This window comes from Vanellus vanellus (genome assembly GCF_965231255.1).
Source record: "Vanellus vanellus genome assembly, chromosome: 12".
Taxonomy (NCBI): domain Eukaryota; kingdom Metazoa; phylum Chordata; class Aves; order Charadriiformes; family Charadriidae; genus Vanellus; species Vanellus vanellus.
Genome location: NC_138917.1, coordinates 1,545,037 through 1,568,772, shown reverse-complemented (window position 1 = coordinate 1,568,772; position 23,736 = coordinate 1,545,037). Strand labels below are relative to the sequence as shown.

General features: G+C 43.2%; 2 protein-coding genes across 2 annotated transcripts; both read left to right on the top strand.

The window, feature by feature from the left end:
• Positions 1-2,199: 2,199 nt before the first annotated feature.
• Positions 2,200-13,998, top strand: LOC309676882 (fatty acyl-CoA hydrolase precursor, medium chain; the record flags this gene model as incomplete). The annotated part of the gene is made up of 15 exons (XM_082489533.1): positions 2,200-2,272; positions 3,051-3,255; positions 4,109-4,253; positions 4,697-4,830; positions 5,173-5,326; positions 7,211-7,312; positions 8,243-8,347; positions 9,045-9,185; positions 9,270-9,356; positions 10,267-10,414; positions 10,620-10,751; positions 11,064-11,136; positions 11,566-12,524; positions 13,679-13,778; positions 13,863-13,998. 13 exons carry the CDS (start codon positions 2,200-2,202, stop codon positions 11,738-11,740), a joined length of 1,674 nt encoding a protein of 557 aa, XP_082345659.1. The 3' UTR covers positions 11,741-12,524; positions 13,679-13,778; positions 13,863-13,998.
• Positions 13,999-17,227: 3,229 nt separating this feature from the next.
• Positions 17,228-23,448, top strand: PDCD2L (programmed cell death 2 like; the record flags this gene model as incomplete). Its single annotated transcript, XM_082489339.1, has 7 exons — positions 17,228-17,341; positions 17,461-17,624; positions 17,721-17,790; positions 19,390-19,799; positions 20,886-20,999; positions 22,615-22,763; positions 23,300-23,448. 7 exons carry the CDS (start codon positions 17,228-17,230, stop codon positions 23,428-23,430), a joined length of 1,152 nt encoding a protein of 383 aa, XP_082345465.1. The 3' UTR covers positions 23,431-23,448.
• Positions 23,449-23,736: the final 288 nt, after the last annotated feature.

The following is a 23,736-nucleotide window of genomic DNA, read 5'->3' as shown; positions in this document are numbered from 1 at the left end:
TCGCTGGTGGAGGGTAAGCTGCAAAATGTTCTCTCTTAAAATTAAATGCCAAACAAGATTCAAGAATCCCACTTGCCAGATATGTAGCACTGTCTCCAGATTCCACAAGTTCAGTCCATGTCACTAGAGCAAGGGTTTCCACATCTGCAGAGCGTGTAGGTCATGCTTGTACATCCATACAAAGCATCTACAGGAGAGGCTGTAGGGATCTAAAATCCCATTTGTTTATTACCTTATTGTAAGTAAGATCGACAGAGTTTGCAGAAACCTGTTTGCAATGGTGATATTTTCAGAACGGCCGCTTCGCTGGGCCTGTGGCTGGGGTGCGGGCTGAGGCATTTTGCAGATGCGTACTTGAGAAAGAGTGAATAGAGAAAAAAAAGACTGAAGAGTAAGGCTTGGAAAATAGAATAGCAAATGAAGGGGGAAAATAAAGGGAAAGGACAGAGTTTAGTAAAATCAGTAAAGAGCAGGAGATGATAGAAAATAAATTGTGGAGATCAATAAAGTTTGTTTCAGCAGATGGAAAGAGTAGCAAGCAGAGCACACAGCATTTGGCTTTGTGGCAAGGGACTCCTCCTGTAGTTTGCGGGTCACAAGTGAGTTGAGGCATGCACGCCCATCAGGATGGAAGCCCAGTCACAAGCAGGGATTCTTGTAATTCCACCTCACATGGAAACAGTTTTTCCATGGCAGGAAGCAAAGCAGTCCAAGGTAAGTGGAGACAGTGAGAGAATTCGCAACAGCATTCGAGCAGGTAAGCAGGAGTGCAGAGTTTACTACTACTTTACTTCTGCCCTGGGCTTCCAAGAAACCTTTATCACACAGATAAGGTGGAAGATAGCTTATGCTAAACCCCACCACGTGTACCCCAGGCACCCATCCCCATTCATTGCATTTCATAGTGTACATATCTATCAATATAGACTCTACATTCATGAAAGCGCAGGCTAATCCCAGACCAGTTTTATTGACATTTAATGTCATGAACTCTTGAGAAAAAAGAACAAAAGTCTCCCAGAGAATATCGATACAGCCATAACAATTCTGCAATGAAGTTATTGCCCACATTAGTTTCCTAGAAGCTCAAATTCACGGGGTTATGCCATTTGCCGATGTGTACTGTGCACTAACCGCACACTCAGCGCTCCCGTAGGCACTAGCATTGGCATTGCCAACAGCACACCGCTCAGCGCAGAGGGCAGGGGTCTCCCAACCGACAGAGCAAATGCTCAGGATGTTCAGCGTGTGCTGACTGTGCGCATTCAGCCGACAGTTTGCTGCCTGAGCCACTTTAAACTTGACCGGGGTTTACCTACAAGGGCTGTAAATCACAGCTGCGCAGGTACACTTAGTAAGGTGTAGGGTAAAGTGCACAAGCACTGGGTCGCATGGCTACAGAGCCTTGCTAAGAAAAATAAAACAAAACAAAGCTAAAAAGGGCAGAGCCCAAAGCTTACATAAAACTAACACAACCGCTTAGTTAACATAGGCAGAAAATCTCGTTTATTTCTATTCAGCTCTCTTCCCTCTTTTTCATATCATGCTCTGATGATAGATGTGAATTCATACAGAAGTCCATAAAACCTCCTGATTTTTCAGAGGCATTAAAAGTATCGTTACCACCCAAATCCTTTAATATTGTTCCCACACTACAAAAGCTGAGAAATCATTTCTTCAGTGTTGCAAAACTCATGTATTGTGTTTGATACAAAACAAACATCCCTGAACACGCAGGGCTCCTACTTTGTGAGAAAAAAAATCCCTCAACTTTTACTCTGGCAAAGGCCCGTTTTTCAGGAGTATTGTTCTGCATTTTGCTATTTCTGGCTGTATTGTACATTCCTTACATTGAAATCCTGACTTCATTGTGATAGGTGGTAGCGTTACAGCAGCAGGACGGATCACCCGGTGCAATGGAAGACTGTTTTCAAAGTGTTTTAAAGCACGTACGTGATGCCTGAGGTTTTGTGAATGGGATTTATAAGGCGCAGTAGGGAGCCAGTATGGCAGCCCTGGGTCCAGCCCGCGAGGCAGGGGCTCTCCTCCCGCAGAGAAGCTGCTCTGCCTGTCCCCAGCCAGCGGCTCACAGCGCCCGCGTTGCTTTTCCTAATCAGCGTTTGCCTTGCGCAACAGTTGTGCTTAACAGACTATATAAGGCAACACACTGAGGAGGTAAAAACATAGCCAGCTCACAAAATGGCAACTGGAAAGGACGCGGCGCTGCTGTCCTTGATTCTCACCGTGGGGGCCACAGCGCTCGTAGCTACTGGTAAGCCTCAGAAGTGTCTTTCCCTATTGCCTTCTGTTCAGGGACGCAGCACACGTGCAGCTCGCTCACCGCGGGAGACCCCAGCCTTATCAGAGGAGCTGGGCACCAACCTTGCTGCAGAGAAATTAAGTCTGAATAGCAAATAGTTCTTAATTTCTTTATGTGATCTGTGTTCAGTCATTTGTCTTATTAGCCTTTTTTGCAAATAGCGAAATCAAATTCCTGTCCCAAAATCTTGCCTGCTGAGGCAGAGCAGTCCACTGTACTGCGCTTGTAACTTGGTATTGAGAACTTTCACACCAATCTTAAAATTAATCTTACTTAAATGTTAACAGTATTTGTACGTGCCAGACTACTTTCAGGTACATTAGAAGTTTTTTCTTTTGTCTGTACATACTATGAAGGGTCCAGAATATATTTTGGGTATTCACAGCTATTTTCTTAAAAAGGAAATGCCTTTTCTTAATGAGCACAATCTATTGGACTTTTAACTAACAACCTGGATCAAAAAGGATTGAGATCCATGTGCAATTACTAATGTGTGTGGATAGTAGGACAATGCATACGATATACCTGAGGGAGATTATACGTACAAACCACACAGAACAAAGGCTTCAATAATGCCGGCTATACTGATTACAGGTTGCTGAAGCCTTATGTGTGAAAATCAATTGTTTAAGCAAACAAAAGGTGTGCATTTAAGTAGCTAAAGCTCTTCAAAGTCTGGCAATCACTTAAAATTAGACCAATTATGTGACTTTGTGCTCACATCCCCCAGGACAAAAAGCAGTGCAACCAGAAGTGGTGACCAAGTATGGGACAGTCCGAGGGTACCAATTCAAAGTAGACGCAGCTGGGAGGAGCGTAAATGTCTTTTTGGGCCTTCCTTTTGCTAAGCCTCCAGTTGGACCACTGAGGTTTTCTGGCCCCCAGCCACCTGAGCCGTGGAGCGGTGTCAGAGATGCCACTTCCTACCCGCCAATGTAAGACATGCACAAAGCTGTTGATCGTTCTAATGGATTTATACTATATGCAATTCCAGGACACCGATGTACAGGGCAATCAAAAGCCACAAAGATAAATTCCTCGGTGCCATCGCGTTACCCCCTGCAACTGTTACAATGAATGCATTTCTAAAGACAGCTTTCTAAGTTGCTCTGTTTAGAAACTCTTACCGAATGGGCATCAGTGATGAACTGATACGGACCAGCACTTTGCCAACAATGTTCTTCTGTTTTGGGAGTATTTGGCCACTACTTAGCGATGTTTACAAACTGTGCAGCTTTGGAGCAAAGCCAGAAAGAAGCTCAGGAAATGTTGGAACTAAATATTGGAAGAAAAAAATGCCGAGTCATCACATCCTTAACAGGACACATAAGAAATGCAGCTCAATTCCAGTCTCTATTGTAAATGTCTTATTCCATTTGTACTACTGCCCTTGTTTAGTGCCTCACACCTAATACCTGCCATTACATTAAAAAGTTATTGAGGATGTAAAATAACTAATTTGCATTTTCATTGAAGTAATTTATAGCCATATGTACTTGCAGGTAGATTTCTGTAATATTTTGAAACACGAAAAATTATATCTGCGTGTCACTGTGTACTGCTGTAGACTGTGGCTCCTTTTTAGGGTTCTCCTTAATGCCAGGTCAAAGGAAGAAAATATATTAAAAGTGAAAGGACTATTTTATGTTTTCTGTTGCCAACAATCTAGAAATGTACTAGAGATTGGTTTCTGGATTGCATTTTATTCTGGAAGTATAAAAAAAGCTACATTTTGTAGCTTTGAGGTTTTACTTATTTCTGTTGCTTGTTATTTTCTCATTTATTCAGGTGTCTGCAGGATAAAGTACAAGGACAGGTTTTTTCGGACATTATTACTAATAGAAAAGAAAAAGTTCCCCTTGAAGTGTCTGAAGATTGCTTATACCTAAATGTGTATGCACCCGTTTCTACAGAAAAACAGGAGAAGCTGCCTGTAAGCAAAATCATTATAAAACCTCTAGCAAAATTATTTTACAGCAAACCTACAACCTGTCCTATATGCAGACTTACAGGTACAGTTTTGTGATGATGATCAAGATGCGTGCTTTGCCCCAGTAAATATTTGCTGAGGTTTGAAAGATACACAAAATCCTATTTTACAAATAAAATTTGATTGACATTTTATCTAGGTAATGTTTTATTTCCTCTAAATAATCTGTGAAAAGTCATGGGGCACTGGTATAATCTATTTAATAAAATCAATGCCAATTTGTAAGACTGTGGGCCTCGTATTCGAAAGACTTCTACCATTTGTGAAAGGTAATCTGAAAGAGTCAGGAGTGAAACAGTACACAAAATTATATTTTGGTTTATATTGAGTTTTTGTCACTGGGAGCTCTTACCAGTGCTGGCTTGTTTCTGGTTTTGTCTTTCCAGGTGTTTGTATGGATCCATGGAGGTGGATTAGTTTTTGGAGCAGCTTCATCATACGATGGCTCAGCATTAGCGGCCTTTGACAACGTGGTGGTTGTAACAATTCAGTACAGATTAGGCATTGTTGGATATTTTAGGTAACATATTGTATCTTAGTTTTTGCTAAGTGATTTCCAAAATTATGTGTGCAAAGCCTTTGTGAAGAGACGTGCAGAATACTCGCTTGTGCAAAGAAACTACACGTTTCTTAATTACATGTGCAACAGTCAGGAACAACTTACAAGTCCCAAGTCAGCTTCCAAGCCTATTCTCGTTTGATTGCTACGCTAATCTCAACTCTTTCTGAGCCATTTATTTTTCAGTTGTGTAGAGAAGCTCTATGTAGAGAATGACAGCTGATTTCTTAGACCAGAGATTGTATTTTTCTCTGCCTTTTTTCTTGCATGGAGCATTTAAACAAAGCTGTTCTTTCTTTGCAGCACTGGTGATAAGCATGCCCGAGGCAACTGGGGGTATTTGGATCAAGTAGCAGCTCTGCAGTGGATTCAGGAAAATATCATGCATTTTGGAGGAGATCCAGGATCCGTCACTATCGCTGGAGAATCTGCAGGAGGAGTCAGTGTTTCTGCTCTTGTAAGTTCACAGTAATACTGAATTTTAATTACTTGGGGGAAAAAAAAACACCATCCATGTTCATTTTTAATAACTGCATGAAAAGTCAGTGAGGAAAAAGGGATGGTTTTATAGTAAATGACATATCACCTTGGTCTATAATGCAATGTGATATCAGTACAGTTTCTGATTGATGAAAATATTATTCTTGTACCAAATCTTGTAGTTCAGACCCAAAATGTTATTCCTCATCTACTGAATTGAATTTGGGGGGAAGGAGGGGTGTGCAGTGCCCAAAACCCAAAAATGTATCCTTGTGAGAAAAGTCCTTTAAGAGGATGTATTGCCCATTTCCAGTTTGCTTTGACAGTCACTTGTGCAATGTAACCGAGGTGAATAGTCGTGGTACCTGAACTAGACGTGCATTTTGTGACCCAGGGATGATGTAAAATTGTTACATCAACACTGAGCACGTTGGCCAAGAGGTTCTTCTCCAATCTCTCACAATTTGGTACAGACCACAGAGGGAGACCAGGGTTCAGGGATACATATAAGAAAAACTCCCGATTCCTAAGCTCCCTCCCTCTGGGCCATAGTTCTTTATTCCCCTTCTGCAGCAGAGACAGACTGTCTCGGACACAGTTCTATTCCATCCGTATCTGGCTTGCCGTGTCGTTCCATGAAGCCTTGGAAGCACAGTGCGATGGGAGGGGGAAAGGCAGGCGTGAACTCCTTACCCCTGACAGCGCTGCCAAAGCCCTCTGCGTAGCCGAGCTGTGGTTGGAGACTGCAGGATCATAGAATCATAGAATGGTTTAGGTTGGAAAGGACCTTGAAGATCATCAAGTTCCAACCCCCCTGCCATAGGAAGGGACACCTCCCACTAGACCAGGTTGCCCAAGGCCACATCCAGCCCGGCCTTGAACACCTCCAGGGATGGGGCCTCAACAACCTCTCTGGGCAACCTGTTCCAGTGCCTCACCACCCTCACAGTGAAGAACTTCTTCCTAATTTTCAGTCTGAATCCTTGCCCTCTTCCAGTTTAAAGCCACTACATGCCCTAGTAAAAAGTCCTTCCCCAGCTCTCCTGTAGGCCCCCTTTAGGTACTGGAAGGCCGCAATAAGATCTCCCTGGAGCCTTCTCTTCTCCAGGCTGAACAGCCCCAACTCTTTCAGCCTCTCCTCATAGGAGAGGTGCTCCATCCCTCAGATCATCCTCGTGGCTCTCCTCTGGACACGCTCCAGCAGGTCCATGTCCTTCTTATGCTGGGGGCTCCAGAGCTGGAGGCAGTACTCCAGGTGGGGTCTCACGAGAGTGGAGTAGAGGGGCAGAATCACCTCCTTTCACCTGCTGGCCACACTTGATGCAGCCCAGGACACGGTTGTCCTTCTGGGCTGCGATCGCACGCTGCCGGCTCACGTTGAGCTTCTCATCAATCAGCACCCCCAGGTCCTTCTCCTCAGGGCTGCTCTCCAGCCATTCCCCACCCAGCCTGTATTTGTGCTTGGGATTGCCCCAGCCCAGATGTAAGACCTCACACTTGGCCTGGTTGAACTGCATGAGGTTGGCTTGGGCCCACCTCTCCAGCCTGTCCAGGTCCCTCTGGGTGGCATCCCTCCCCTCCAGCATGTCTACCTCACCACACAGCTTGGTATCATCGGCAAACTTGCTGAGGGTGCACTCAACCCCACCGTCCATGTCGCCAACAAAGATGTTGAACAGTACAGGCCCCAGTACCGACCCCTGAGGAACGCCACTCGTCACTGCTCTCCTGGAGAATAACAGCCTTACGACAGTTGTTTTCAAAATGTTTTAAATGGCAATTTCTGATACTGAAATTCTAAGTCAATGCTCAGAATGCAATGCTTGTCATGGTTGTCATGCTTGTTCTTGCTTTTTTACAGGTCTTATCTCCCCTGGCGAAGGGCTTGTTCCATAAGGCCATTTCAGAGAGTGGTACTGCAGTCAGGGTTTTGTTCACTGAGCAGCCTGAGGAGGATGCACAAGTGGGTATTTTGTGGTATTTTAAATTGTTTTTCCAGATAGTTTTGCGTATCTTAAACTGTTTGTTCCAGAATGTAAAACTAGATGGTTTTTTCTTGTGAAACTACAACCATAGTCATTAAAGACGGTATTTCTGCATGCAAACAATACATGTTTAATGCTGCCATGCTTTTCACATACACAAATATCCACATATGTCTGAGTGAAAGCAAAAGACTAAGGAAGCGAAGAGAGAAGACAGAGCAGAATTGTGAAATGTAAAGGAGTACTATAACAAGTACTGTCTTCAAGAAAAGTTGAGCTACAATTTTTGGTTGGAAAATAGCACCAGATTCCGAATACTCTTCTCTTCCCCTCCTGTTTGATGCCTGTTGTGTGCAAATAAACAAGACCTTATTCAATTTGTTCATATTTGAAAAGAAGAGCTGACTTCAATCCAATTTTTAATTTTTTTAAACTACAAGAAACAACTGCCAAGAACCTAGATTTGATAATCCAGGATATAAAAGAGGCAACATTATAATGAGCTCTGTCCCTCTAATGACAGCTGTTACTCCACCCAAAAAGACATCTTCAAGAATGGCATAATGTGCTCTTTGTTACCATCCCCATGGTTGTATTCTGACTGCGCATCCCTCTAACTGCTTCTTGTCACCCTGCCTTCTCAGCCCAGCATGTTATTTACCGGAAGGACTATCTCGGTCTATTTCTGTATCAGAATAGTTTGGAGACGCAAGTTGTGTCCTTCTGCTCAGCCGACAGTGTGAAGGGTTATGAGGCTTCCTGTCCTCTACCTCTGCAGCCAGAACAGCTCTGGCTTCAGTGATCCTTGCGCAGAAGTTTAGACTTCCCCCTGCTGGACTCGGGCTCGGTGGCACATGGAGCCTTCTACGGGAAGTGTATGATAAAGTGTTTGTTTTTATTGATTGCAGAGAATTGCTACTGCCTTTGGCTGTGAAAAATCCAGTTCAGCTGCAATGGTTGAATGCTTAAGAGAAAAAACAGAAGAAGAGATAGTACAGATAACACTGAAAATGGTAGGTGAAATTATACTTCTTGCATTTAAACAGCACTTCGGCTTTTATCATATTTCTGTGTTGTAATATTAGGACAACTTGAAGTGAATGTAACATCTGACTTTTTCAACCTTTTCAGGATATGACAACACTGCAGCTATGCTATACCTCACCTGAAAACTGTGAACAGGTTACTTCCCTTTCATTCTGCATGGACTTGAACTACTTGTCTTTCACTGTCATGCTCAACCAGGGGAAGGAAGAGAGTATATGCAATGTCACAGTTTCTCCTGGAGAACCTGAAAATTAATTAATATAATATGTTATGTCCTACTTAAAATTTCTTGTCACAGTGCTGGCTTCCATGTTCCAAAGCAGTTTCAACACAGAAAGTTTTTCTGCTACCGCTCCGCACATCCATAAAAGGATTGAACTAAGAAGAGATGTAAATTGGACATCATCACCTCTGTTTAACAAACATTAATAACATAATGCTAATCTTCACAGAATCTTCTGCCTAGTGCAGAAAATCTGTCAGAGCAAATTTAGAGATGGCTTCAATACTGTTGCTTCTTGTATTTTCACTTGGCCCTTTATTTTGTTTTGCTTTGGAACTGCAGTAAAAATCTGAAATTTTTTTCTAGATGCAAAAATTCATGTATTAATGAAGCTTTGCTTTTTTTTTTCTTTGTTTTTTTTTTTTTTTTTTCCTGTCCAGCCTTCCCTGTTCATCAGTGCATCTGCAGATGGTGTATTTTTTCCGAAGAGTCCCAGGCAATTACTATCTGAAAAAGCAATCAATGCAGTCCCATATATAATAGGAGTAAATAACTGTGAATTTGGATGGGTACTTCCGACGGTAAGATAGTTATAATGTTGTTATTGATATATCATTTTGTTAATGTAAGATTTTCTAATAAATAGGATTCTCCATATCATGCAGACTATGAAATTTCCTGCTTATGCAGATGGTCTGGATAAAGATGTTGCACGTCAAGTTTTACAGAGCTCCTTAGCGTTATCAGTTAAGGTAAGAGACCATTTTCAGAATAACCCAGTGCTGGTCTGGTTCTATGTTTGTACTCCTGGAGGGGTGTATTTTAGAGGCGAACCTTGTTCTGTTTGACAGCTTCCTGGCATGGGGCAGTAACAGGCAGCAGACGCGGTGTATTCCTGTTGCCACTAGCCACTCTAAATTTCTATCCTAAATGCCTAAGATCTCTTGTGGCACTTTAGGTACCCTCGGTTATCCAAGACGCATGGCACCAGCAGGTATGACACAAGACCTACAGCACACACCGTTTTGAAGCAGTAGCTGGAGACTAGACAGGATAACCTGAGATATTTAAAATGGCACCAGGAGACCTATGTTTAGGTATCTTGGGTTTTTGCTTCCCTGTAATTTACAAACCTCTTAGCCTTCTCATTCCTTTGTGCTCTCCCGAAACTACTAAATACAGAAAAATGCAGATTAATAGGTAAGAATTAAGGACTTTCTAAACATGGCCAGTGCTTGCACTGGATCATTCAGTGTCACAGACAGCCATCATGAACTTGGGAAGGCAGTAAATTATGGCCATCTACAACGGTAAATGAATTTTATGAAATCCAACAGGATTTCTTTTCTTTTCTCATATGAGGATTGTTTCCACAGAAGTGAGAACAGAGCACCATATCTATTTATCAGCATCACCGACTGATACTTATCTAAAGATGTTTGAACTTTAGATATTGCAAACCTCTTTTCCCTGAGAACGTCTATCTCCGGTAGCTGTGTAACTCCCAATTCTGAGCTCTGAAACACACTCTGGCACAGTTGAGTATTTTCTCTGAAAGAAGATAATGTTTGGGGCTTAGCCAGGGACATGCAGATGGCACACTCAGTTAGTGCTGTTACTCTTCATAATAGTCATCATCGCTATTTTTGTTGTTGATTTCAGGGTGCTACTTCTGAATTTGTTGATCGAGTATACGATGAATACATAGGGAAAGCAGAAAACCGTGCTCAGGTGCGAGATGGCCTTCTTGATGCAATAGGAGACCCTTTGTTTGTTCTTTCGGCCATTGAAGTGGCTAGATACCATAGAGGTGAGTCTCTAATTCAGCATCTATTAGAAGAAATGTAGAATTCCACCCTGGGGTGTGTTGATGGACAGTATGCATTGCACTTCATTACCCAGAGAACTGATAGTGTTTTCATTTTATCAAAATACCTTGTAATGAAAGCTTATAATCTTTGGTGGCAGGTATTTTCAGCTCTTAAAGTAACACTGTTGTGCATATTTTCTACTAGATGCTGGCAACCCAGTCTACTTTTATGAATTTCAACATCGACCAAGTTCAGCGGCAGCTGTTGTACCAGAGTTTGTAAAAGCAGATCATGGAGATGAGATTGCCTTTGTCTTTGGAAAGCCATTCTTAGCTGGTGATGTAGCCATGCTTACTAAAGTATTCCTTTTAAAAGATCATTATTATTAGTTTTACTTACTGGAGGGCTTTTAGAATAGACTTTCTCTCTTAGAAGCATTGAAATCAACATAAGCATTTTCTGTCTTTAGTAGCAGTTACTTTTCATGAAATCATTCATCTGCAGTTCTCTCCCAGAGCTCTGCTCGGGTAAAACGCTTGTAGTTCAGATTAACAAGTACAACTGATTACAGTATATTGGAGTTGATAGAGCTGCTACTTTTTCCATTATTTAGTTTTTAATGTTGCCACTTCATCTCTCACTTTGCAGGGCATGCTACCGAAGAAGAACATAAACTTAGCAGAACCATTATGAGATACTGGACTAACTTTGCGAGAAATGGGTGAGATTCATAATGCTAATTACAGCTCAAGTTTTTTCAAGTGCTGCCTGAGACATAACAGCAATACTTATATGGTGGTTCCTACAAATTTGGCAGAATTTAAGACAAATATTGAAGGAAATTATTTCTATTCTTAATGATTGCAAGAAAAACTTTTTATATGAACCTGCAGACCAAAAAAGAAAAAAGAAAAGAAATCCAAGAGCTATTACTCCATCTGCAACAGAGTTTTAGATCCAAAAGTAATGGCAATTATTAAACATTTGCTATACCACTGATGAGCATTTTGATAAAAAACATCCTACTATTCAGGTACAAGAATCACGTAATCTGAGCTCATGTTAGTTTTCTAAAATGCTCTCAGCCTGAGCAGCCAGGGCACAACTGATAGGCAAACAGAAAGCTAACTTTTCATTATATTATTTCCAGAAATCCCAACGGAGAAGGCTTGGTCCATTGGCCTCAGTACGGTCTGGATGAAAGATATCTGGAAATAGACCTAATGCAAAAGGCAGCAAAGAAACTGAAAGAAAGCAAAATGGAGTTTTGGACACAGCTCACAAAACAAATGATGAATGAAAGGAGAGAACACACAGATTTATAAGAGTTGCGGAGGGTACAGTTTGCTTTTAAAACCTGAAGTAAAGTCAAACAGAATTAGTTTGTCGGGATGCAGAGTTTAATAATCACCTTTTAATTCACTGTTATGTAATCTGTTGCCATGATCACAGTGAAAAGAGAGAATCGAGGGAAATTTGGGATGTTTGCGGGACTAAAAATCACTGTTTAATGAAGCAAGCAAAAAAACCCGCACAATCTTTCAGGTTCAAAATTACCATGGTATCTACTCAGTGTGTATCAAAACTGAATAATGCTCCTGTGAGAAAGGGGAATGAGGGGGAAATTAGCAAATATATTGTATTTGTAAATACAATATCTGTAAGAATCTGTACGAAATATTCTATATAGAATATATCATAAGTGTCAGAATATTTTGTATGCATATTCCCCTCTTCTTTCAGAAGAGAACGGTCAGTTGTCATTCTTACAGCCTCTTTCCACTTTCTTTAATTGGAAAGAGCTTGTACGGAGCAGAGCATCCGTCAAAAAAACTTCTGTGAGGTGGGCTTGACATCTCACAAATGAGGACAGAAAATCTCTACTTGTTTTCTTGCTTTGTAAACAGTTATAAATAAATGTTGCTTCTGATTTTTTGGAACTTCCTTTCACTTAACTAATATCGGCTAATTCCAAGAGGCTAAATCACAGCCAAGAAGCCAGAAATGCGCCCAGTTTCTTTCTTCGGCCTAAAGGGTTTCAAAGCCGAATTTACCAGCTTGCTTTGAAGGACCTGAGTCTCAAGGCTCAGGCACAAAGGAACACACAATGTAAGCATCTGAGAATCTATAAGAACTCTACTCATAACAATAAACAAACAGTAGTAAATTAGCTCTAACTACCTTGTCAAATGGTGTCGAGCTCACCCTCCCATCTCCCGCAGCATCCCGTGGTCTGTGGCTACTCTTCCCAGGAGTGGCTGTCACAGTGTCACATTGGCAGCCCAAGTTCCAAGTGTTGATTTCCCGAGGATGTCTTCCTCTTCCTCCTCACCTCTGGATCCACTTGGGCTTGGTTTTACACGCTGGTGGACCTCGAGCAGTGTGATCTATACTGAGCCTCTGTTTGGCTGCCCCCTTTTGTACATTTTTTTCCATAACTTGCAAAAAACACTAGTTGTTACCATCACTTGCAAAAAGCCGTCATTAAGGAACAGCTAATTGTAGCAACAGTGTTCGATCATCCTGCTAGTTCTGTCACACATTTCTTAATGCAGCATATGGGACACACTGGGTATTTTATTCCTTCCCCTGTTTTGATCTGAAGTAGCCTTTAAGTCCGTTATTGGTTTGTTTGTTGAATCAGTGTTTCTGTCCTTGCAGGTTCACAAAAATCACTATCTTAAACAAGATGATAGAAAAAATCCCATGTGTTTGTGAATGCAAAAACATAGGTACAACTTTTGTGGAAAAGTAGGGCCTGTTACTTTGTTAAGCACATACGATAACAAAGTAGTTTCTGACTGTGTGAGAAGCAGCGTTCTGTCAATCTGATAACTTTAAAACCCCAAATATAAAGAATGGTACGCTTTCAAACAGTTGAGAAAAGAACAATACTAGGGCCACAATGTATAGATTACCTTTAAGTAGCAGATTCCTACATCATGCTCCAAATCGCATTTTATTTTATATCTTTCATATTAATGATAACTTGGTATAGATACCCAGTTTGGCTCAAGGTAAGAGTACATATACATTAAATACAAATGTATTCACTGTGTATTTGAAGACATTCTCAGCAGTATATTTAGTTGACAATTTTCAGCAAGAACTGCTGATGTTCTGTTTTTCACATTTTGTCAGTTAATCTTTTTAAAGATTCACTTAATCTTTTTAAAAAATGTATTAATTATGCCTAATTTCTATAATTGCCTTTCTAAGTCAGTGACCAAGTAGATTTGTTATGTGCCATTCCTGCCTCTCAGGTCACCTGTCCTCTGGCAGATTTTGTTCCATAGGGCTATCTCAGAGAGTGGAGTTGTAGCCAGAACTCTGATAACTGCCCGTCCTGAAAAGCAAACTAAAGTATGTAATTTTAAAATGTATTTTGTTCCACATTTTAGTACTTTAATGGTATTCAATATTATTACTGACCTTTTAATATTGTAGCTTTCCACAGATCGGTGCTTCCCGTGGAAAAAATCCATCTGCACACCCATTTATGATACCGCTTTGTTCCAACTTGCAAGTACTCGGTATTGTGCACACTTATTTATGTCCCAGCTTTTACATGAAACACGACTCCGGTCTTCAGCTGTGATGGAAAGAATTGGAGTTCTGCAAAATCCCTTAGCATTCCCAGCACAGTGTAGCTGATGAATGATCATGGTGACTCAGTTGCTGAAGAAAGTGCTGCCCACAGAGGAGTAAGTGCCATAGTTAATATAAGAAAATTGTCAGTCTTTTGTTACACTGATTGCACAGAATTGCAACTATGCTGGCTGTGAAAAATCTAATTCAGCTGCAGTGGCTCAGTGCTTAAGAGAAAAGACAGCAAAAGAGATGGTAAACATAACTCTAAACCCAGTAGCTAGTGCTGTACTTTGTTTTATAAGACAGAATAAATCCTTCTCTAAGACTAAGATAACTTGAAGCAAACCCATTCTATGACACCTGTGTGGCTTTTGCAGGATTTTGCAACAGTGCACTTGAACAATTATACTGCACCTGAAGAATGTGAACAGGAACACTTCCTACCGTGTGTTTCAGGGTACAAGTGCATTCACCACAGGAATGTAAACAATTAATGCTTTTTTTTTTTCCCCCCTGGGAACGGCTATGAACCAGGCAGGCTCACAAATACTAGACAGGAGAGTTAAAATTGCGAAAAATGGACCTGGCCAGCTTTGCACGGTTCTTTGTGTCACCCCTGTCATCAGCAAAGCACTTCCTAGCAGCTGGCTGATTTTTTAACAGTGTGCAAGAAGGAAAGACTGCATACTGGAGGAAGTAATATAGCATTTATCACACCTTTCTAGGAAGCGCAGCCATTTAGAAAGCTCTCCTTTGTGCAAAACTGACCTGCTGTTGGTAGCTGTTTTGTCTGTTGCCATAACCAGTTTTTCCATATCACTGTGCTGGCTTGTCACTTCTTTTGCAATCTCACCACGTAAGCTTATGTTAACCCGGTTACTCATCCAACCCTAAGAAGCTGGAGTCAGAAACTGGTTAACAACTCCCTCTCTAGAGTGTCTTGAGCATTCTGTATTAAATGCTTGTGCTGTACTAAAATTATGTAAGAGAAACTCAGAACAAGGCCTGAAATTTAGTTACCTTTGACATTATATATCATAACTAAAAATAGGTCACTTGGGTGGTTTCTTTAAGTCAATACTAAGAAAGCTGAATTATCTTTCCAAGCAAAGCAATACATAAATAACAAAAGGGTACTTTTTTCTCCAGCATCTTCTCTTTATTGATGCAGTTGAGGACAGTATATTTCTTTAAAAACCCATCACTGTTACCAGCTGAAAAAAGGATCAATGTAATCCTGTACATAATAGGAGTAACAAACCATTGGATTTGGATTTCTGCTTCCAACTGTAAGACACATATAATGCCTTTTCTTATATGTTGATTTATTAACTATTTGGGAGCATAGGAGCTCACAGAAAACATTCTTTTTGCTCTGCAGGTGCTGAAATATCATCCTTTCACAAAAGGATTGAACAAAAATGCAGCATTCAAGCATTAAAGAGCACAGAGCCTTTCACAGTAGGAGGCAATTTTCATGCGCTCAATGAGTTTTACCTGGTGAGAGTCAGTACCTCAGACCTGCCCCAGTACCTACTTTTTTCCCTCCTTTTCCCGGACACGGGCACTGCAGCAGAGCTCCTGGTGCCCCGCACTGTCCCGGAGCTCGGTGCCGGGCACGGGGGCATTAGGCTGTGGTTCAGGCTCTGCAGGGGGTCCATCGCTTCAAGTCCCCAAGGCTGATTCCCAAGCTCCAGGGGTTGCTCCATGTCTCTGAGAACAACCTACCCCAGAGGGGGATGGAGTGAGCTTGAGATAACACTGTGGGAACTCATGGTCAGATTATTCAAATTCTCTTTTCCTTATGCACAGGGAGAGCAGCAGGCATTGCTGGCTGGTAGCACCCAGGCAAATATCCATGAAATTCCCCCTGGAGCTCCTACAAACCTCTTGCTTCCAAGCGGAGCTGCAATGAGTAACGCTGAAGCACCAGCTCCAAGTTTTGATTACATATTTGTTTAGACAGTCCAGATGAATTTCAGCATCGAGCTAGTTCGACTAAACATCCAAACCCAAACTTTGTAACAGCAGATCATGCAGATGACGTTGGCTCTGTGATTTGGACAGATGGGCCGAGGCCTGGTGTGAAGTTCACCAAGGCCAAGTGCTGGGTCCGGCCCTTGGGTCATGCCAACCCCATGGACGCTACAGGTGTGGGGCAGAGTGGCTGGAGAGCTGCCCGGTGGAAAAGACCCTGGGGATGTTGGTCGACAGCTGGCTGAGTGTGAGCCAGCGGTGTGCCCAGGTGGCCAAGAAGGCCAACAGCACCCTGGCCTGTGTCAGCAATATTGTGGCCAGCAGGACTGGGGCAGTGATGGTGTCCCTGTACTGGGCATTGGTGAGGCCCCATCTTGAGTGCTGTGTTCAGTTTTGGGCCCCTCACGACAAGACAGACATTGAGGTGTTGGAGCGTGTCCAGAGAAGGGCAACAGAGCTGGTGAGGGGTCTGGAGCACATGTCTGATGAGGAGCGGCTGAGGGCCCTGGGGGTGTTCAGCCTGGAGAAGAGGAGGCCGAGGGGAGACCTTCTCGCTCTCTACAGCTCCCTGAAAGGAGGGGGTAGCGAGGGGGGGGTTGGTCTCTTGTCCCAAGGAACAGGCGATGAGACAAGAGGAAACAGCTTCAAGTTGTGCCAGGGGAGGTTTCGATTTGAGATTTGGAAAAAGATCTTCATGGAAAAGGCTGTCAAGCACTGGAACGGACTGTCCAGGGCAGTGGTGGAGTCACCGTCCCTGGAGGGATTTAAAAGATGGGCAGACGTGGTGCTGAGGGACATGGGTTAATGGTGGGCTCAACAGTGCTGGGTTACCGGTTGGACTCGATGATCTTACAGGTCTTTTCCAACATAAATGATTCTATGATTCTGTGATTCTGAGTAACACTGAAGCACCAGCTCCGAGTTTTGATTCCTTATTTGTCTGATGCACAACCCAGTGTACCCCCATGAATTCCAGCACCGACCTCGTTCAGCCGAGTGTCCAGAGCCAAACCCTGTGAGCTCGACGTCGACGTCGGCTCTGTCCCCTGACGGGATGGTTTCCGTGGAGGAAAGCCCTTCTCGCCAGGCACCCGGGCTTGCTAAACGTTTAGTTCACAATTACTTCCCGGCACTGGGCCACAGTGAAGCCGATTTAGCGTCCCTGCGGCGTTCCGGGCCCCGGCGCGGTGTGTCCGCCGGCGGCCGCCGTAGCGCGGCGGGGGGGGGGGGGGAGCGGCGGTGCCATGGCGGCCGGGCCGCCGGTGCTGCTGGGGCTGCGCGATGCCGCCATGGCGGGGCCGTGCCGAGGGGGCGGCCAGGCCCCTGCCTGGGCCACCAGCAAGCTGGGGGGCTCCGCGGTAGGCCCGGGGGGGCCGGGGGGTGCGGGCAGGGCGGCGGAGGGGCGGCCGTGCCCGGCGGGGCGGGCCGGGCCGAGGCGCCTCTCCCAGCCGTGGCCGTGCTGTTGTTGGTCTTTCAGGACTGGGCGCCCTCGGTGCGGGCGGGCGCGCCGCGCTGCGGGGCGTGCGGGCGGGCGCTGGCCCAGCTGGTGCAGGTGTACTGCCCGCTGGAGGGGTCCCCCTTCCACCGCACCGCCAACGTCTTCGCCTGCGGCGGGGAGAGCTGCCGGGGAGCGCCCCGCAGGTGAGGGCACGGCGGCGGCGGCGGGCCTCCAGCCCCGCTCCGGCGCTCCGTGCCTTACCCCGCTCTCCTTGTCGTTTCTCACACGGCGTGCGACAGCTGGAAGGTGCTGCGCTCCCAGTGCTTGCAGGCGCCAGAAAAGGAAGGACGGGGTGACAGCGTGAGGCAGGTAGGGCGGGCTGGGGCGGTTTCAGCTGGGATGGCGTTCGCTGCCTCGCTGGCGGCTGGCGCGGTGCTGTGGTTGGGGTCTGGGGCGGGAACGGTGCGATGGCGCACTGGTGGTCGTGGCTGGTGCTGGGCACGTGAGGCCTGTGCTGCGCCTCGCGCCCCCCGCCAGCGAGCAGGAGGGGGGACACAGCCGGGACAGCTGTCCCCGACTGGCCTGAGGGGTATTCCATACCATATCGTGTCATGCTCAGTATATGAATCTGGGGAGGAAGAAGGAATGAGGGGACACACGATGGAGTGATGGCGTTTGTCTTCCCAAGCAACCATTACAGGTGATGGTGCCCGGCTGTCCTGGGGATGGCTCGACAACCCCCTGCCCACGGGAGGCAGGGAATGAATTCCTTGTTTTGCGGTGCTTGCGTGCGCGGCTGGCACTCTACCCATTAAACTGTCTTTATCTCAGCCCATGAGTTCTTTCTCACTTTTACGCTTCCCTCCCCCATCCGAACTGGGGGGCGAGCGAGCAGCGGCGTGGTGCTGGCTGGGGTTGAACCACGACACTAGCACACTGACTTCTTGGGTTCTGTCCTTTGTTTCAGCATGCCCTATGAAGGGCAGTACTGAGGAGGTTTTAAAATAAAAATGCAGTTGAGTTGGATGAGTTTCGCACCTTGCATGTACTCACTTAAGTAACCATAATCTTTCTCAAGAAGCTGTGCTATATGTTAGTTTCGAGTCATGTGGAGAAGTCATGGTCGTGGAATTTTTGACGCCATGAGTACTACCCATTGTTTACCAGAAGATTAACTTGTTTTAAAGTGGAGATTGCAGCCAAACCGTATGGTCGAAATTGATATTCAGTACTTTAATTGAGCTACCTAAACATTATTTTTCAACTTTAAATGATGGTGCTGTACTGTTTAGGTTTGGATCTTTAAGATGTTTTCTGTATTTTCTGATTTAAATAATTTCATCATCAGCTTTAATCTGACTCAGTTATTGTTAATGTACTTCTGGTGTTCTTGCTTGTCAAGAAAAACTGCGTGTTGGTTTAAGAAGAGTGAAAGAGGAGGATGGCTCCCAAACTAGTGATGACAGGCAGAAAGTGTTCAGCCGTGCATTTGCAATATGAAATTTTTGTCTGTGGTAAATGATCTTATATTCTGATAAAATGATGGTATTATCGTTGTTGTTACTGTTACGATTATTATTGTTATTTTCCTCCGTATTCTCCCCTTTGAGTTTACCTTTGGTGCAGTAACTGCGCTTCAGATAAAGGTACCCAAAGCAGCCGTCAGTGGTCATGCCAGCAGCCGAGGTATGCCAACATGATGTACAAAGGCCATTCAAAAAGCCAATGAATTCTTGTTCTGTTTCTCCAGTGTGAGATGGTTTTGGCTGTAACTGGGATGATGTGTAGAGTAACCGTGGGTATGATGGTAACTACCACTGTGAGGAACATAGGTGAAATAACACTAAGCATTAGGTTAAGGGTTTCGTTTTCTTATCTGTTATGGAACTGTATTTGAAGTGCATTAGGGTGGCTGATCTTGACAATGTTCTTTTTCCTTTGGGTTTTTTTTTTTTTTGTTCTTCTCAGAAACAAGAATCAAACTTTGCTGCAAAGGATTGGTGTGACGAAGCAGATGACTGGGGAGTCTGTGATGGAGCAGAATCTCCTGCATGTGCCTCCCTTCGGCTGCTTGGCTTAAAGGAAGCGGTGAGCAGCTCCTTCTCCAGAGAGGTGGACTGTGCATCCCAGCTCCAACAGCTTCGCTTGTCTGAAGCTACGGATGGGTCGGCTTCCCTGAATACACATCCTCCGGTCAGCGAGGGAATGGGAATGGCAACATCAGCGTCTAGTTCAGCTCCTGTGTTCCAGCCTTTTTACATTAGCGTTGTGGATGAGGAAGACTACGCTGGTTTCCTCGATACAGATCATGCAGATAAGCTATTGAGGGAGTATCAGCAGAGAGAGGGTGTTGATTTGGAACAGTTGATGTTGGAAAGGTAAGAACAGGTCTGGATCTCATACTGAAACTGAAGGGATTGCGTAGTTTCCTGTATGCTGTTTGATAATCTAAATCTGACTGTCACTAAATCTGAATGGTTTTTGTTTGTAACTGGGTCCTTCAGGGATCGTTGGTGTGTAGTACTTTGCTGGAAGAACGTAACAATGCACCCGCTTCTGTCAAATTCTCAGTTATTCAGAGATGCATCTATTTGTGAGAGACTGAGCAGTTGGAATGTCCTTGGGCTCCACATACAGCAGTGGACTGTCAATCTCTGAAACAAAACCAGTGTGGTTTAAATGATACCTTATGCTAAACGGCATAAGTTTATACTGTAACTTTTAACTTTTTTTTTCTTTACAAGGCTAAACCTTTTCTTATATTCCAGTTGGATTTTTAAGAGTTTAATTACTTAGGGATTTTGACTAGAGACTGGGATGATGGTAAGGCTCCCAAAGATTTTGTAAAGGTTGTCTGAAAAACAGTTCTTGAATGTAGTTACTGAAAATATTGTCAGTATTAACTTAGGTGATCACAGTGAGCACTTATAGCCAGCCCGTTTCTCTTTTGATTATATTAACATGTACAGTGACTTTTCCTGAATTGTGGACAACATTGAATTTTTTGATAACTAAAGCTACTCTCAACTGCAGAATCTGCATAGAGTGCTTTTTAGTAGCCATGTTCCTGTTGAGTTTTGTTGACCTTTATAGAATCATAGAACTTTAATTACACTTAATTCCAAATTTAAAAAGACAATGTGGTAATTTAAAAACTAGAAAATCTTCTGAGAAGTTACTAAAGGAATGATTAGTTTTTTTTAAGTAGTAAGCAGGTGTCTGGTGGATTTGAATCTCATGTGGCAGTTTGAAACACTGTTAGTAATTGTAAGCCACCAGAAACTGAAGAACTAGAAGCACAATGTTCACTTGCAACCTCTAACAGGAATCGCCTCTTAATTTAACATGTATAGTTTTTTCCGTGTACTTAGTCTAATTTAATGTGAATGTATAGTAACCATCGCTTATTTAAAGCATGCTTTAACCTTATTGGAAATCTTGTTTCTTTTTTTGTTTTCTTATAGTTTTGCAGGTGAAGGTAATAATGAAAAATATGAGAAGAGTGAAGTCAAAAGCAGGGACCACACATTCCATAAATTTATGAAAAGGATATCTGTGTGTCCTGAACAGATTCTAAGGTATGTTGATCAACTGGTGGTAACAGGGAGGTACAGAGCACAGACATGGATTGTTAGTACCTCAAAATAAACCATTTCATGGAAAATAAATGTATTAATTAAAAAAGAAATTGCTAAGAGGGCTGTTGCCATGCCCGTGTGCTCAGACTTGGGTCCCTGCTTGGGCTTTTTTATACAAAGCATGAGTAGGTGAGAAGCAAAGCAGGATCAGAGACCCCAGATCTGGCTGTGGAAGACTTCCTTACCTAGACTGTCTTTGAAGGCTTGCTGAAATCCAGGCATAGAGGTTTTGCAGAGACAGTTTTGAGGTGGAAGTGTAATACAGAGGGGTATGCTGTTGTGGTAGATTTCCAAGGCTATCTGCCCCTCTGAAATTCTGTAACCTTACTGTCATTGCTTATGTCTCAGTCCTTGAGATGGTACTGAAGTAAGAAATTACCTGTTTTGAAGCCCGAGTTCTTCTGCAGGTTATTGTGATTAGCTCTCGGGAACTGCAGTCTTCAGTTCTGGTAAATCTGTTGCTTTTCCTAGAACAAAAGGAGATTTTACCTCAGACCAGCTGCTTTCCCAAAAGAGGAGTTAATTCTGAATGAAAGTATAGCAAAGAGTTCATAAATTATTCATAGTACCAGATAATACACATGGATTCCATGGATCATACCAAGTGTTAGTTTTTAATGTCTTTGTTCCAGCGAGCCCGGTGCAGCCTATCTGGTCAGGCTGTCTCAGTGTAGGGGCAGGACCTTTGTTGATCAAGTTTCCAGAACGTGGTGGAACTAACTGGTACCTTTTTGATGAGGAGGTAAAGCCTGAGGGGATGGTTACACAAATAAGAAACATTAAAACTTTCATTACTTACCTATCAAAGATTATACAGAAAATGCACTGCTGCAGAGTGCAAGTAACATTTTCAGGCAACTTTTTTTCACTGGGTCTTACTTTGCAGTATTAAGCTCTTTGAATTTTCCATTCTTCTAAACCATCGCCTCTGGTGATCCCTGTGACTATCACTAGTTACAATCTTTTTGTAGCACTCCCTTTCCCCCTCGTGGGTGTCGCAAGATGCCTGCTAGACCCCCGTTTCTCCTGGGCTGCCAGATCTCCGTTGAGCTTTCAAGCACAACACAGAATCCCTTGGTTGGCATTCAATGGGAACCGTCTTCGATCTTGGTTCCTGTTGTGGAGCTTTAATAGCTCTTATAAATAAAACATCAGTTCTGTGGCGTAACTATGGTGGTTTTGAGACCTATTCTATGTTGAATATCTTTAACTGCCACTGGTTACGGTTCCATTTTTCAGGAAAGTGTCATTTGCTTAAGTAAATGAGTCTGATACAGCATATTTTGGAGGTGTCAATTCAAAGCATTTGTCTCCTTTAAATCCAGCTCTTTCCTTAAGACTTCCCGAGTGTAGACCTTGCAAGTATTTCCCCCTTCCCATCTTTATTCTTTGTTTAATGACTCATCTGAAGCTTAGGTGACGATTCTGGCTCATAACAATGTTGTTTACTTCAAGCGAGTTCAGAGTTTTCAGAGAATCCTGAACACCGTTGCCAACACATAAGTTTTCCTATGAAATTTAGAAAAAAATTCCTTTTTTTCCTTTCTTCTCTAAGATACTCCCGGGGTGGCCAGCCTCTATTCATAACGTGTCCTCCAGCCAACATCGACAAAGGTATTCCAGCCTGCAGTAACTGTGGAAGCAACAGAATATTCGAATTTCAACTCATGCCAGCGCTGGTCAGCATGCTCCAGAGTGATTCAGGTGTCGACCTTTGACTTAGCTGAATGAATACTAGAAACAGTCACCTTCTTGGTAAAGTTTAGTGAACTGCAATTTGGATTGTTTCTTGCCAGCCACACATGTGGTTAACTGCAGTGATCATCTTATATAGAATCCACTCTGTTTCCATTATAGATGTCACTAAGCAAAAGATACAACTCTGGTTTATGAAGACTCCATGATTGCAACTTCATTTGCTCACTAGTGGACTTTAATAATGGCAAAATAGATAATTCCATGACCTTGGGAGTGATTTGTCTTTATTGCCTCTTAAATGGGGCCTTGGAAAATAATAAATATTGTCAGATAAGACTGCAGACACTTAAGAAGCCCTATGAAAATTCTAAGTCAGCTTGCTTTAAAATCTTTAAAATTAGAAAATGCTATGTACATAGGAGACCGAATATGAAAAATATTTTCTGAATCGGCAAAGATTGAAGTATAGCAATAAGCAATAGCCCCCACTTACGGCGTTTTTCATACCTTTACGTTACATACCTTTATTGTTTTGTTTTTAGATCTGTCAGTGGAATTTGGAACAGCTGTAGTTTATACATGTGAGAGAAGCTGCTGGCCAACAAATCATCAAACACCTCTTGAAGAATTTGTTTTTGTACAAGAAGACCCAGATCAGAGATTATTTAAATAAATTGTGTTTCTCCATGTAGATGGAAAGTCTGTTGGCTTCTTTTTTTTTTTTTTTACTACAGGTGAAAGTGTATAACTACGTAACGGAATTTTCCTCAGATGTGGTGAAAAATGAAATTCATTTGATGACGTGGTGTTATTTCCAAGAATAATTGGTTGAAGTATGTATTAGCGTGCCTCTAAAATGCGGCGACAGAAAACCTGCATAATTCAGTTACACATGGAAATTTAAGTGTAGAGATTGGCTCATGATTCTAGATACACTTAATTGGGGAGGAAAGTAAAGGAGAAAGGTTGCCTTACTGCA